The 15531-nt window shown below is 35.5% G+C and overlaps 1 protein-coding gene across 50 annotated transcripts in view; it reads left to right on the plus strand.

Moving 5' to 3' along the window:
• The window catches only part of RIMS1 (regulating synaptic membrane exocytosis 1), a 294338-nt gene that overhangs the window by 238306 nt on the left and 40501 nt on the right, over positions 1–15531 (plus strand). For 34 of the 50 annotated variants that reach the window (XM_072330773.1, XM_072330720.1, XM_072330723.1 and 31 more), the window contains one exon: positions 1082–1248. The exons of the other annotated variants lie outside the window; for them this stretch is intronic. In XM_072330773.1, the coding sequence (XP_072186874.1) occupies positions 1082–1248 (167 nt within the window). The remainder of the gene's footprint in view (positions 1–1081; positions 1249–15531) is intronic. 50 annotated transcript variants of the gene reach the window in all.

Below are 15531 nucleotides of genomic sequence, written 5' to 3' on the forward strand. Positions count from 1 at the left end.
ACTCTCAAATGGATAGAACTTTGAGTATAATTCATACATAAACTTCAGTGACTTGCAGTTCTATAGAGCATATCCAGAAAGAGTACTCTGTAGAGTGTTCAATCAGAAATTGCCTCATCTTGCTGTGGGTTCATAGTTTTCACTTAACATGCCCTGGGAAGTATGCTGCTGTTAGAATCTCTTCTCAGCCAACTGTCCCTTTCTCTCTAACGATAATGAATTTCAATTTTGGGAGCCTGGCAATGGTTTGATTATTATATCTCAATGACTGAATATGTAGTTACAAGTGACGTTCTTGGGACTGAAGGACCTATTTTTGCATGTTGTATTGATGATTTGGATAATACAAGTATTACATAAAAGGTGGGGTGGATTTTCAGTCATTTTTAACTAACCAAAGCTTTTGCTGTTAAAAATATATCAATTTCCACCCCACTCCGCATATTCTTCCTGCCATGTCCTCTGTTAGTTCTTATGCTTGTGCATATGTAGAAGCAGCAGCCAGGTCAGGGAACAAATCTGCTTGGGAACAAATATTATTTTTATGCAGCTTGCTTGCTGCTTTACTATTTTTCAAGTTTTACAATACAAAGATAGAACTCAAGAATGGAAATCAACCCCTCAGAGCCAGCTTCTTGTAGCATTATATCTCATTCAGACTATATGCAGTTCTAGTCTAGCAAAAGCACTCTATGCAAGTAGTTCATAGCATATTTTTTAGTATTTGAAAAGTTTTTAAATGATCTACAACCAAATGGATTATATGCATGTGCTTGAGAAGGTGCACATACACCGTATAAATATTTCCTCATTATAGTTCAAGAGACTGAAGATCCAGCAACCTATTTAAATTCCTGCGCTGTAATATATTTTAAGTATCTGATCTATTCCATAAATACCACATTTTAATTGTTCATTAGACATAAAGAGATTACTTAATATGAATTTTTCTCTGAATTCATAGAATGTTGTTAAATTGAAAAGCAGCTGGACTCAATTGTCATACTTAGGTCATTTGTTGTCTCAGTATATACATTCTGTTTTGATGAGACTCCTCACCTTTTCTTTTCTTAATCTCTAGTATAACATACAAACAGATCAGTACAGAAGTTGTGATAACGTCTCTGCCAAATCATCAGATAGTGATGTCAGTGACGTATCAGCCATTTCGCGAACCAGCAGTGCCTCACGCCTCAGCAGCACAAGTTTTATGTCAGAGCAATCTGAACGCCCTCGGGGCAGAATCAGGTGAGTTCTCAAATGCAGCTTCAACTGCATCCCACCGGCTTTTTGTCTATCTGCCAAAATAGAACCAGAAGTTATTGAAAAGCCACAGAAGAACTTATGAAATGTGCCTGCATACATATTAATTACCTTCCATTGCTAGCCTAAGATGCCAGTAGTTTTTCTGCACTTATACATCTACAACAGAAAGCAAAAGCTCCCATTAGGTTACGCATTTACAGGAAGTGGGACATTTTATCATCTCATTGTGGGCTGTGAATCAGTGTAATCTACATGTCAGTAATGTATTACAGCAGAAATGTTGTTAATTTTGTCACCTAAAGAATTTATTTCATAAAATCTTTCTTATATTTTCTATCAATGTGATTATTTCCCTGTACGCCTGCTTTTGTTTTGCTGTTTTCACGGATGATGAATTGCTGGCTGTGAAACTAGTATTTATGTATTTTAATATCTCTGCTTCAAAAGTTGTTGAATTCATTTGCATTATCCGTAATCAAATGTCTTTCATCCTTGATAGTAATCTACTTCTCAGTTTAATGCTTTTTTAAATATACAGATGGGATCCTGTCTTCATTTAACTTGATGACAAAACTCCCACCAGTTACAGTGTCTGCAGGGTTGGCTTGTTTGTCTGTGTTAAAATCTACAAATGTCTGAACTCTCAAAAATATTACTTTAAGTGTTAAAAGTCGGGATATTAATTAGGAACCGTATAAATATATATGTGTGTATATATATGCATATGGAGAAAATCAATCTGATAAAAGTCTGGATGGCATCATATAGTACTTCAGAACGTTTTTAGACAGACTCAACACTCATGGCATTTAGCTGAAGGCTCTTTAATCTGTTCACACAGTGGGGAGGAATGTCAGTGAAAATCTGAATGTGGGCTCTGTGTATGAGCTAGCTGCACTTTGATTTATTGTTAAAGAAACTTCACAAGTGTATTCCAAGTCATGCTTTTGATGAGTGAACACAACCTGACAGCTGCATTAATAATGCAGTCTGTAATCCAGAAGAACACAACAACGCAACTGTAAATGTAAATGTTATTCATGTGTTTAAAGTCATTTCAAATTATGTATTTAAATGTTGCATTTCATTGTGGCCTACACTTTTTTCTATTTGTCTCTTACAAAGAACTTTAACCATTCTGAAATACATCTCTTTTCTAAATATGGAATTTCCTCAGTTAGGCCTTGTCATGGTATTTGTGGCAGGCTGAACAGCAGACAGTTTTTCCTATATCTCTTTGTTGAGTAAATTTTATCAGGGATATTCCCTGATTGCAGAATGTCTGATCACAAATATCAGAAGAGTATCAACCCAAGAGAACCAGTAGCATTATGCTATGGAGAAAGGGGAAAACCTGAGGTTAGAGCCTTGATCTTGTTCTACTTCTTCCATTCTAATAAGAAGCAGAGCATTCTGGCTACAGAGTAGGCTGACACTGTGTACAAAACCAATAGCCTGCAAGGTGGTTAGAATTCAAATAGAGCATCTGAATTCTGATACTGTTCACGTTATGTCTAAGACGTGAGGTACTCTATACTTGCTTGCAGAGGTCTCTGGGTGTGCTCAGTCCTGAGCACAGTTGCTGAGGGGAGGCCTCATGGTGTCTGCAGCTCCTACATTATAATTTATATAAAATTAGATGTTTATTAAATAGTTTATGAAACTTGTCTGAAGTATCATATAAAGAAGAAAACTCCTTTTATCTTAGATGATTTTCTTCTTAAGAGAGATGTCAAAAATAAGATAATTATCTTTTTCTAGCATTAATTGATAAGGGAACTAGATAACTAGTTAAGATTGGTTCCTTTAATTTTGACATCCAACACTAAGTTAAATTGATTCTTGTTCTTAATGTTTCTTTAAATTCTATCAATTAGAAATTTGATGTTCAAGTTTTGTTAATAAATTGAAGTTCAAATATTTTTTTTTTCCTCTGATGAACCTGATGTTAGCATATGTCAAGTACGAGGAGAGGTGACAATTGAGCAGGAGAGGCAAGGAAAAGAGCATTTTTTAACTGCTTGTAATTCCATCTTACTGAAATCACATTTCCGTCATCGTTTTCACTTGGAAATGTGTCTGCCAAGTGGCCCCGGCAAGTGAGTGTAATGTTATGTTGAAGGCCCAGAAGTTCTTTGAACTGACAATTTCACATACTAAGTTCTTTTCTCTGTATGTCTTCTGAAAATGAGAGCTGCAAAGAACTTAGTAAGCATATAGAAGTTTAAACAAGTTGGCTTAGTTTTACACATCTTACTAAATTAAGTTTATCCAGGTTAATATGCTTAGGTACCCTTTGTGTTCAAGAGAAAAATGCCAACATTCAGAATACATCAGCAAGATTCCTCCTCTTAATCACCTTTGGGAAGGTTCTCTCTCCTCTGAGTTGAGGAGACTGAATCCTACAGCTGTTCAGCGGCAAGCTATCTTAAGTAGCAAAATGAAACTGCAGAGTACTGCAGCCTTCAGATCATAGTATCATAGTATCATAGTATTGTGCGAGTTGGAAGGGACCTTAGAGATCATCGAGTCCAACTCCCGGGATTCGAGCCCTCTGTGTAGCAGAGCGGCACTTCTACCCCCTGCTCCACAGGAGGGGATTCGAACCCGGGCCCCCTGGTGTTGCAAACGGGAATTCTACCGCTGCGCCACCGGAGGCACACAGATGAGAAACCTGTTGAACTATCCTCTTCTAGCATTCTTACATGAGCTTAAAAGTGTTGATTTAGAGTTGTGGTGTCAAATTTCTGAATGTGGAATAAGCCAGCTCATTTTAAGACAGCAGTAGTTCAAGTTAATGTTGTTAATCAACATAATCCTTCGTTTTATTGCATTTCTGGAAAGAGTTATAAATTAAGCTGTTAGTCAAGTGAAAATACAAAGTACTGTCTTGCAGCTCTCAGTAAGAAAGGAACAATTTTCTTGTCTGTGCAAAATATAATTACTCTTAAAGGTCAGAAGGACTGCAGTTTCAGGTCATAGTGACTGCAGTTTATATCCACTAATTTTACCACCAGCTCAGTCAGTGTAAACTGTGTAAACTGCCTGACTTTGCCTTCCAAGTAATTAGGAAGAAGTTCCTCAAAACAAACAAACAAACAAACAAAAAACTAGTTAAAGCTAGAAGAACCAATCAGACTTTGATAATTTGAGATTCTATCATCTTGGATAATGTATCATATGTTACCTTATATTTATAAATATTTATCTGTTCAAGCAGTTAAGACTTTTAAAATGTGGCAGCACATCTTGTGGCTCAAAAACGTGTGCAAATTAGATACAAATATGTAACTGTTAAAGTTCGTATAGCAGTTTTAATTGTGTTGAGTTATTCCTTCCACTACATTACATTCAGATTGCATTGACCATAATGCATATCATTTGTAGAATAAAATGCTTTTTATAGTAAGGAGAAAACAAATTGATGCAGAACAACACAAGTATAGCGTACCTTATCTGAATAGCTAGATAACACTCCAAATGTTCCTTTAGTCAAAATGTGAAAATATAAAGGTTTCTAGTATTTGAAAACTTGAGCATGTTGAAGAAGCTAAGAAACTCAGAGAAAATAAAAACCAAATCTTTCCAGTCTGTTGACTGATGACAAGACTGTGTCTAAACTCTTTAAGGCAGAAGACTTATTTCATTCCAACAGTATAATTGTGATTGAATTACCTGTCAGAATGCTGTGACATAGCATCCATGCTAATCTTCACTCTGGGTATTTTGTTGATTAAAAGCATTTCTAATGGATATGTAATTATGACTGATGTCAGGCCTAAATGTGAGTATATAAACCAGCCTCCTCGCTTCTAATTTGTTTAGCAGGTGAATGCAATAAGAAATGGTTATGCATGGATAAACTCTATAGGTCACTCTGAAAGTAATGCTGCCTGTTTAATTCTGGGGAAACTACAACAGATACAAAGAGCCCAATAACACTGTTTGATAGAGCTAATTCACAGCTACAATGTTTTTCAATGTAGCATTATACCCTATGCATTTTCACCCCTGATGAACAAGAGCCCACATGCTACACTTGTAGAAATGTACACCAGCAAATGTGACCCGCTGTTTCACAGCTGCTATGATGGCATAGTTACTAGGAAAATGTTTCTCACACAGTCCACTTTTCATTGGCACAAACAGATGGAAGTCAGAAGGCACCAAATCTGGACTATACGATGAGTGTAGTTGAACAGTCCATTCAATACAGGAAACTATTACCTTCAGCCTCATGTTGGTTCAGTACGTCCCAATAAACTTGCAAATGATGTTCTTTCTGTTCATATGTGAGCACTTGTGGAACCCACCTGGAGCAAATTCTGTGATATTCCAGTGTTGCCACCATTGTTCCCATTGCACCGAAGCTGACAGTAGTATGGAGCTCATACACAGTTTCCTGGTCATAATCCTCCAATTTGCCTCGAAGAGCTGATCAACATGCTTTTCATTTTGTGATGTGAGAGCTGCGTATGACCATCTGGAACTTGGCTTGTCTTTCATGTGTGCCACTGCTGAAACACACCACTGACCGCCTCACTGTGCTCAAATTCACTCTTTGATCTCCATAAGTAGATGAATGTCAATGGGTGCCAGGTTTTCTGCATGGAGGAATTCAATAACTCACCTTTATTTCATATACACTTCCATGTCAGACACCATTCTGTCAGTCTGCCCCTCTGCTACCATCTGTCACACAGCAACAGAGTTATCAAATGTTGGTGGGAAGGTTCAACCTCTTTTGCCATGCCACCAACATCCACCTCTGATTTTCTGGGTAACAAAATAAGGGGCATTACTTTCAGAGCAGACATCATAATTTGGATATAACATTATTTCAGATATATTGTTACTAAGAAGTGTGGTTGACTGTCACGGTCTCTAGTAGAATTCCAGGCCAGTATTGGGTGTTGTGTCAGTTCTGACTTGAAGAAGAATCAGATTGGTGAATTTGGGTTATCATAACATGTAGATTTTGTGTGTTTTTCATAACTGAAGTCAGATTACTAGTCCTTCTAGTCCTGCAGTTCAACTTTTATTAGTCATTGACTCCATGTCATGATGAATTCCTAGTGCAGTCAAACAGTACTTTGTCCTTGTGTTTCCTAGGTATTACTTCTTGTGATTCAGGAACATTTCCCAGGGCCTTTCAGGGTGTTGAGGGAGAACAGAATAGAGAAAGTATGAAGTTCCCTCTGATCTCAGCATTCACAGTAGTGCTGCATGCTGCTGTCATGAACATATGTGACATAACCTGTGCAATAAGTTTAGTTCTTCCCCCATCCTGTGTTTAGACTGTATCCATCCTTGTCAGCTTAGTAATTCACTTGATATGTAGCAGTACAGCACCACATAGTCAGCTCAGTTAAGTTTAGCTACATGTCATGGCAGTCAAGGAAAACATGGTGCACCAAAAGCTTTTAATGCATTTCAGCTAATGAGAATATGTTTTGTGTTTAAATAGACTGATTCATTTAATCTTAATTACAAAATTAATTAAAATCCATATATTGAATTTTTGCTACTGTGTACAGGATGTAGTTAAGATTCTTCAGTCATAAATCAAAAAATGAAATGTAAAATCTTTTAATTATTATAGACTTTACAGAAAGAGCAAACAGAAGCAACAGCAGAAGAACCCTGCTGTATATTTATTAAGAAAAGCTAATAACCCAGGAAATAGAAACAACAAGCAATTTCAAACTGTCTTTGTATGGACTATTTACTTTGCCACACTTATGATGTGAACTTTCACTATCCTCAGATTCTGATAATGTGCTGAATGTTACAGATTTCTTTTGTACCTTGCTCACGTTGGATTCCATGCTCCCTATACAAACCTGTGCCAGGGCAAGTTCATGCTATATTAATTAAAAAGGATTGGGCTATATCAGTTTTTCAGTGAAATACTCAGTGATGTAGTTTAGCATGAAAGGGATCAGAGTTTGGGTTTACCAGGCCCAATAAGATGTTCCTGATTTTTCTACCTCTCGTTACCAGTGTTTTGTATAAAACTGTTGTACAGAATGCTGTCCCTCCTTTGTAGAAGAGAAATACAAGATATTAGAACTGTGCTTTATTCATATACAGCAACTTGTATATTTATAATGCAGTAATACATTTATTTTGTGCTTTAATGTACAAATAACAGAACAATAAAAAGAAATAAGGGACCCTTCTAATTTGTATAAATAAGTCATACTGGTAGCTATTAAAGTGCAGAATCAACTTCAAAGTGTTACTCTGCTAGTTTAACTTTTAGGTTTTGAGTTATAGTTCAGTAAGCCATAACTGAAGCCATGTGAATTTTTTAACTGTGTAGCATATCTTTAGTTTCATAAAGACTAAGTATCTATTTTTTAACCTTGTTTGGCAAATATATTTTATTATACTATTGTGTGTTATATTATAGTATTCTAGTCAGATAGATGGCTTCCAGAGAATGAACTTTTTCACCTCTTTTAATAATATACTGAGTGGAATTGAATTCTCTGAAGGAAATACAGTTGTTTTTTTTGCTGGCCCCTCTTCAAATGTGTCTTCTGCTAGTAAGGACAAAGTGTAGAATTCCTCACTGAAAAAAAGATCACTGAATTACTTTCTCTTCATAGACCCTTCTGTGGTCCATTATTTCAGCTTAGTTTGGTAGGGGGAGGAGGGAAGGGAATTGTTTTTGTTTCTAAGTGAAAGAGAAAATTATCTTAAACTGCTTCACCTTCAAGAAGCATCTATTGCTAATCTTCATTCTTCTCTGGAAACTTTAAGCATGCCTTTCCATCATTTCTTGCCATACCTTCAAAATAATATGCATATAATATGAGAGAGACTTCACAGTAATTTGATTCATCTCTAATACTCAAGTAACTTTCATAGAAATCATTTTTTTTTCTGACTTGCAGGAGTTTTGCGTTGTGTTGAGCACTTGCATCAAGTTGTCAGGCAATTTCCGTTCTCATTAGCTTCAGCAATTAGATTGGTTTATCACTTGTATTACAACTAGTTTATTTGGCTATTTTAGCTTTTCAAAGCATGACTAAAACAATAATGGAATTCCAGTCTGGTATAAAAAAGAATGTCATAAATATCATAGGACAACTGCTATATTTATGATGCCGGTTATATTCCCAATAATTTGCCTGCGTATGATTGTTTCTCTGTAGTCAAGGTTTCTACAATAAACATGACATTTAGGGTCACCAAGTAGGGACTCACTTTTTGAATAATGCAATGAGAAACATTTATTGTGCAGTTACTTCAGATGTTTCTAGTTTTGTATCTAAATACTGAGTGAGATTAATTAGTTGATATTACTACGGAAAACATCCTCCCTCCCACAGCTGCAGTGGCATCCCAAAGCATCTGTAATGTAGCCAGTGCTGCTGGCAGACTGAAGACTTTCCAAGGATCTTACAGTTAAAAATAAACAATGGAAGCCCATATTAGATTCATAGCCTGCTCTGTTTCCAGGAGATTCCTTTCATCTTGGAATTTTCCATTACAAAGTCTTTATTTAAAAATAAGATGTTTAAATTAACATTTAACTATGTGACGGGTGTTATCATTTGTTCAATCCAAAGATCCTCTTAATACTAGCGAAGCAGAGGATGTCATATAGGACAGAATTATAAGAATCAGTATGTTTCAAAGCACAGGATGCTTTAAAATTAGCAACAAAATGTATACACTCCATTATGACTATTGAAACAAGAAAAAAAAAAAAAAAAAAAGTGAAGGAAAATGAATGTCTTAAATTGGGCACTAGATTCAGTAATTGTCTTGATTTGGGCTTTCCACATTTATTGTGCTCATTTTTACCGTATGTTACATACAGTCATGCATGTATGTGTCCCTGGTAAATGTCTGTGATAGTGCTGTGCTCATGAAAGTCATATAAGTGTTAACACGGAGGGCTGATAAAAATTAAATTAATTCCAATATTCATCATAGTGAAGAGACTGCATGCAAGAAGTTTTGGAACTACTCTGTTAACAAAGTGTCACAACCTAATACCCACACTGTAGCCATCTCCCTCATCCACTGTTCCCCCATGATTTTCGCTTACCAAGAGTGTCCAGCTGTCAGGCCAAGGAGAATACATAAGTACTGAGATCATAAAGCAGCTTTCTTCAGCAGGAGACCTTATTTAAGGCATCTCCCTTCTAGTTATCAGACCTCAGAAAACTTGTAAAATCTTGGTGTACAATTCACAGTGTATCAATTCTGGTTAAAATTTACCACCTTGAGTTAGTAGATAGACTGACAGAAGATGTAAAAATTGGAAAATGAACACAGGAAACAAAGGTAGAAGCTCAGAAAGTTCATATCTGAACTAAGTTCACTTCTTTTTTTGTTTTGTTTTGTTTTGTCTTCCTGAATTGGAAGTTTTGAGTCAAAACAATAATTTAACTTTTGGACGAGTGTGTGATAAACAGCACTTGAAACTCCTGTACTCAAGATAGTGATGCATTTTACAAGCATTAATACATTTTTTACAATTTTTTAGAACATGTTGCTCTGGAAAATATTAGCATGAGGGTAACGTTGTAAGTGCATTTAAAAGGTACATCAGTTATGTTTTTATTTAAAAGCGAGGAGTCTGACTGTTTTCTGTGCCTAAGAAACAAATATTTGAGTAGTTTTATTCAGCTTCCCCTAGGGGGCTGACTGATACTTGTCAATACAAGTAGGCCCTTTACGCGATTGATCTACTCTAAGTTTTTACACGGAACAAAGCTTCAAGCTAATGGAAAATTTGGCAGTCTTCAACGTATCTGTGTTGTGTAGCAGTGATGTAACTGCTACATTGTTAAAGTGCAGCTATTTAAAATTGAAAAATACAGTTATAAGATGGAAGAATCCAAGCCAAGTTGTGTTGAAAGATAAACACAATTTCAACAGAGTGCAAAATGCAACTTTGGAATTAAAAAATTCCTCATGTTAAAAGAACCTGCATTTTTAAGAAAGTTTGCCTGGCTAAGCAATTCAGTGCACTGACAAACAAATAATAACCTGACGTGGAAGAGCAGCCATCAAAATTGACTTGAAGAACTGTTGTTCTCAATTGTTAAGTTTATGGCTCTTCATTCTTCAGTTTGTAATATATTAAAATAAGGTGTGTTTGATGTGTGATTGATGGACATGTTTTAATAAAAATATTTTAATAGAAAAGCAGAAAATAATTGAAAAATAGAAGAATTCTAGCTTGTGTATATAAATAAAATATTCCATCAATTTTATTGCTTAGCTATGAATGTTTTTCATGACATAAATCAGTAAAGTCAATTTTTTTTAATATAAAGTATGATTAGCAAAGAAAGCATTCACACAGAATACAAAACAAATGTGAATAATGCAAATCTAAGTGCTGAAAAATAGGAAATACTGCAACTGAGCCTGGCTGTGTAAGTCTATTGTTGTTTTCTGGCGGGGGTTGTTTTTTTCTTTTGTGTGTGTAGGCAGATTCATTCAATTACTTTCACATCTCTCTCTGCAGAAATTTCTTTAGTCAGCACATGTTATGGGCCTATCCCAGGGATAAATGTAGACTGTACATGTAGAGACAGTCCTTTTTTAAAACCTTTTTTTTACAGAAGCTAGAATATATTTAGAGGTTGAGGAGGATGGGGAGTGGTAAGAAGAGAAAAATGGTCTTCTGGCTCAGGTAGATAATTACTGCTCTGGCAAGTGAATCTCTTCAGGTTTCTGTCCTAGAGTTTTTATGTGATGATGGACAAATCTCTTCAAATGAGTTTTCATTAGTGATTGTATTCTGCCTCTTATATCTGAGTTTATTCTGGCTTAGTGCTGTGGATTCAGTCCCCTTATCACATGAAAAGTTTGGGGCAAAAAACACAATAAGTTCTTTAAAATTTTTGTTAGCTTAACACAATTACACAGTAAAGGATTGAATTGTTTAAGTGTTTGCTAAGTTTCAGTTACAGTACTTGATGAATGGCATTGAAAAAGCAATTTCTCTGAAGAACGAGGGAATAGTGTTTTGTTGATATAAAAGAGAAATCGACCATCTCTTGAGATAATGTAATAAATATTTGTGATGATACGCTGGAAAGGCTTACATTCAGCCTCAGGGATTTTAAAGCCTTGAGAAGAATATATTCCCGAAGTTTTCGTATGTTCCTTCTTCAGAGAACCAGTCTTTTTCCTTCCAAGGATTGCTGTCCATCTCACTCCAGTCAGATTACCTTGCCTTGCATCTTGCCTGGTTGCCAGCTCAGACAGTGTAGCCTTCCTGCATCATGGACAGTTGATTTGACTTTTCCAGTTCCAGAGTAGGTAATAGAAGGAAATTTCCTGGAAAATACAGACTTTCTGCCTCTAGCCAGGAGATGAAGTGTTTATGAAACAGTCTAATTGGCAATGGGAATTACAAGTAAATGCATCAACACAGTGTGATAGAAAATCTTTTGGTATTTTCATTGTTGATGTCTTCTAAGTCTTGATAATTAGGATAAGAAGATGCTGTTTTCTGAAATGTGTACAGGTATTCAAAGGTAGAAAACAGTTTGTGCTTAATAAAAGGATTACCTCATTGACATCTTTCAGTCAGACATGAAAACTTTTCAAAGTGAAGAAAATCTGTTTACTATGTTACGGTGCAATATTAGTGTGTTTTCCTTATCTCCTTGAGAGGACAGTATCCACCAAATGGTTAATGTGGAGGCATAACAAATTAAAACAGTTAAGCTAAGCTGCTTAAAAATAAAATTATGCATCCTTTTTACCCCCAAACAGCATATTGCAGATGGAAATGTCTGGTTCTGAGGACGTTTCTGTATAAGACCAAGGTGAAGCCAGAGTAATTAATGTTCTGAATATGTATTAACTAAATACTTTTTTTTTTTTTTTTTTAATCTGTCATTATAAACTGCTTTATGCCACTGTCAGAGAGGGAGGGAGATGGAGTCTTCAATCCCTTCAGAACATCTGTGCAAGAAATATCTAATATAAAGTACTGCTTATGCATTTTTATTGTCTAATTGTACTTTGTCTTTCAAAGAAACTGTCACTTTACCAGCAATTTAATGATTTGAAAAAAATGTGAAAATGCTTGTAACTAGTTTTTCATTTCATTACTGCCATTGATTAAGATAAAATACAAACTTGTATTGTAGGAACATTGCCCTGAAACATTTTTAACAGGCAGTACATGTTACTTTTAGAGTGAAGAAATCTGGAAAAATAGTTTTTGCCAAGGCTGAGACTTCTATACTTTGTTTGTTATTCTTGTCATTGCATTTAGCCTTTTAGATTTTCCTCCTCCATTCTAGGATCAAGAATTCTAGGATCCATATTTTGTATCTATTGTCTATTGCTATCTACTTCTGTAAAGGACTAGTAAGTCATTTATATCTGGAATTTAGCCTTTTTAGTCAGAAAAGGTCACAGATACTTCAGTACCTTTAGTGGGAGTTGCAATATACAGCATGTCGTAAGAGAGTGAATAACACGCTGAATGTTATACGAAGAAAGAAAAAATGATGAATTCAGCCTTCTTTCTGCTGAAAGAAGTTTTCTCAATTTAGTGCTGAGCATAAAAAACTGCACATTTTTTTATGTCATAATCACATTACCAAATTTCTTGATACAGATTTAACATTTATGTGCTTTCTAGATTTGATACTCTTGAATTTAGTATATACAACTCTGTTAGCAATCAAGTTTGAGTCAGCTGAGCTATTTGCCCTTTGATTCCATTAGCCTGTCCACAGCAGCAGTAATAGCCATCCTTAACCCTGAGCAAATGCTGACTACTTTTGTATTGGTTTCATTTTATGACTTATATTATTTGCTGGCTTCAGGCTGGTAATGTCATGGCTCTTCAGACAGACACATAGATTCCTGCAAGCAGAGACAACTTCTGTGCTTGCTGAAGTGTTATTAGAAAACCTGCTCAGATCCTCTGGTGTTGAAAAATACTTTTAGAACTATTATTCTTTCATTCCATGGAGAAAATACAAATCCTCATGAGCTGTGAAGCTTGCAGTTCACTGTTTCATGTGTTCCTTGAGCATTTCCAGAATGCAGATTTATTATATTCCAATGTAGAAATTTCCTGATATTCCAAAGTAGGATGTGAATCAGTTAGGCTCCCAGAGACTACTGTAATGAAGTTTTCCCCACCCTTACCACAGTGTGAGTTACACAGTGAACACAATGGAGCTGAGACTGTAATTTCGAAGGAAATATTTATGTTGCTGAGAAGCAGGAATATTGTCAAGAACAGATATAATTTACAGGTGGCAATTTCAGCTATACACCAGCAGAACCCTAATGTAGAGATTTTACAGCAGAACAAAGTAATTTGTGATTTGTAATTCTAAAAGTTATTTTATGGATATAATATATGATTGATGTACAAGTTAGATTAATATGTAGTTGCAGTTGGTACAGACTGTTGAAAATGATTATTTCCTTGAATCAACTAACTTTGTAGTCTTAAAGTTTTCTGAGAGAATTTGAATAGGGATATGTGTTTGTCCCTTGGTTTGTAAAGCACCACATACGATTTATGGAATAAATTGTATAGTAATTAATCTTACAGTAACATCGTTTATCATAGGTAAATATGACAATATATTCTAAGACTGACAGAACAATTTGTGGATAGGTAATTTTGAGTTTGGATTTATAAATTATATATCATTTAATACTAATAACAAGATGTAGGTTATTTTTAGAAATGTAATGTTCCCCATTATTAAAGGATTGCTCATCTTCCATTTGGTCCACAACTATTATATGTTTAGGAGGTTATTAGTATTCATGAGTTACCTCATTGCAGAAGGATGCCAGAGAGGCGAAGAATTTGTACGTGATTCTGCATTCAGTAGAACAGAGAGGGAATTCAGTAGCTTGTGATTATGTAGGCCAGGGATTTTATCTAAAGATTCAAGTTACTGCAATTTTGTGGAAGAAACTTATGTTACAATATCATCAGTACCTCGGGAAATACAGAGGATTATTTATTTATTCATGGCTTGCATTATTGGAAAAATGGATGAGGTAAAAAATGAGTGCTTAAGAAAATAAACACTTAAAAAGTATATGTTTTGTAAGCCATCAATGAGCCTAAGATAATGAAGAAAATACTATTATTTTAGCAGTGGCTAATCACTTAAGATTTTTTTCCCTGGAAGGATTCACTTTGGGATTTTATATAGGTGAGTTTAGGGGCAAAGTTTGCTCTCACTTCCTGTTTCTTACTTTCTTTGTTTTTCAGATGATACGTACCACTGGCATATACTCTACATTGTTAGTGCAAAACTGTGCGTCTCTGTAATAACCTTCTAAATCCAAATAATTTTTGCTATCTGTTTTCTGCATTAGATATCTGTATATAGAAAGATATGTAGCGATATAATACATGCAATTGGCTTTAAGTTTTATATATTTGTGTGCTGTACTTTAATATAAGCAAATGTATTCCATTCTGTCCTTGCACTGTGTTCATTTCATAGAACTTACTTTACAGTTAAATTTTCTGTCAGCTTGTAATTCAGACTACTCTTTGAATGAGTTATTTATCTTGGAGATTCATTCTTTATCCTCGTAGACAAGAGTGAGGTACAACTTTCAGATATAGGCAGCTAGCAAAATTGAATATACTGTCATCTTCAACGATTGTTACTGCTGACACATAAATACAGTCTTTCACCTTGTCTAAGACAGATAGCACATGAGATGCGACACGTCTCAACTGAGAGTATTATGGCAGAAAAACGTGAGCATTCTGTGCTTTGTAGGGGAACAATGGCCACCCATCCTGCGCGGGTGACCCGGCGGACCTCACGCGTGGTGCTGAAGGACAGTTCCGGGCACCCGGGGTACGGCCGTGCTCCTTCACTGGTGTCGGGGCAAGGATCAATTCAGTGTTATACTTCAGATACAAAAATAGTAGTAATGTGATTTTTTCTTTTTCATGTTCTATATCTGTGCCTGTTTGGAAATTAAACCATATTTTGCTGATTTTGTTAAATTTACCTCTTGTGGCAGGAAAAAAAATATAATCCTCCTATCATGTCCCCTGCGTAGAAATAATTTTCATATCTGTAGAACTAAACATAAGCAAAGGACACATAAGAAGCACCGGCATGAACTTTGGAACAAACTTAAAATACTTACATTGAATTACAGCTACTATTCAATTGTTTCATTCCTCATAAGGTATCATGCATGGCACTGAAGTAGTAACCAACCAAGAGAGAGAAAACTGAATTTTATGCTGTATAAAAAAAGCGGGAG

The sequence above is a fragment of the Excalfactoria chinensis genome, chromosome 3, assembly GCF_039878825.1.
Source record: "Excalfactoria chinensis isolate bCotChi1 chromosome 3, bCotChi1.hap2, whole genome shotgun sequence".
NCBI lineage: Eukaryota > Metazoa > Chordata > Aves > Galliformes > Phasianidae > Excalfactoria > Excalfactoria chinensis.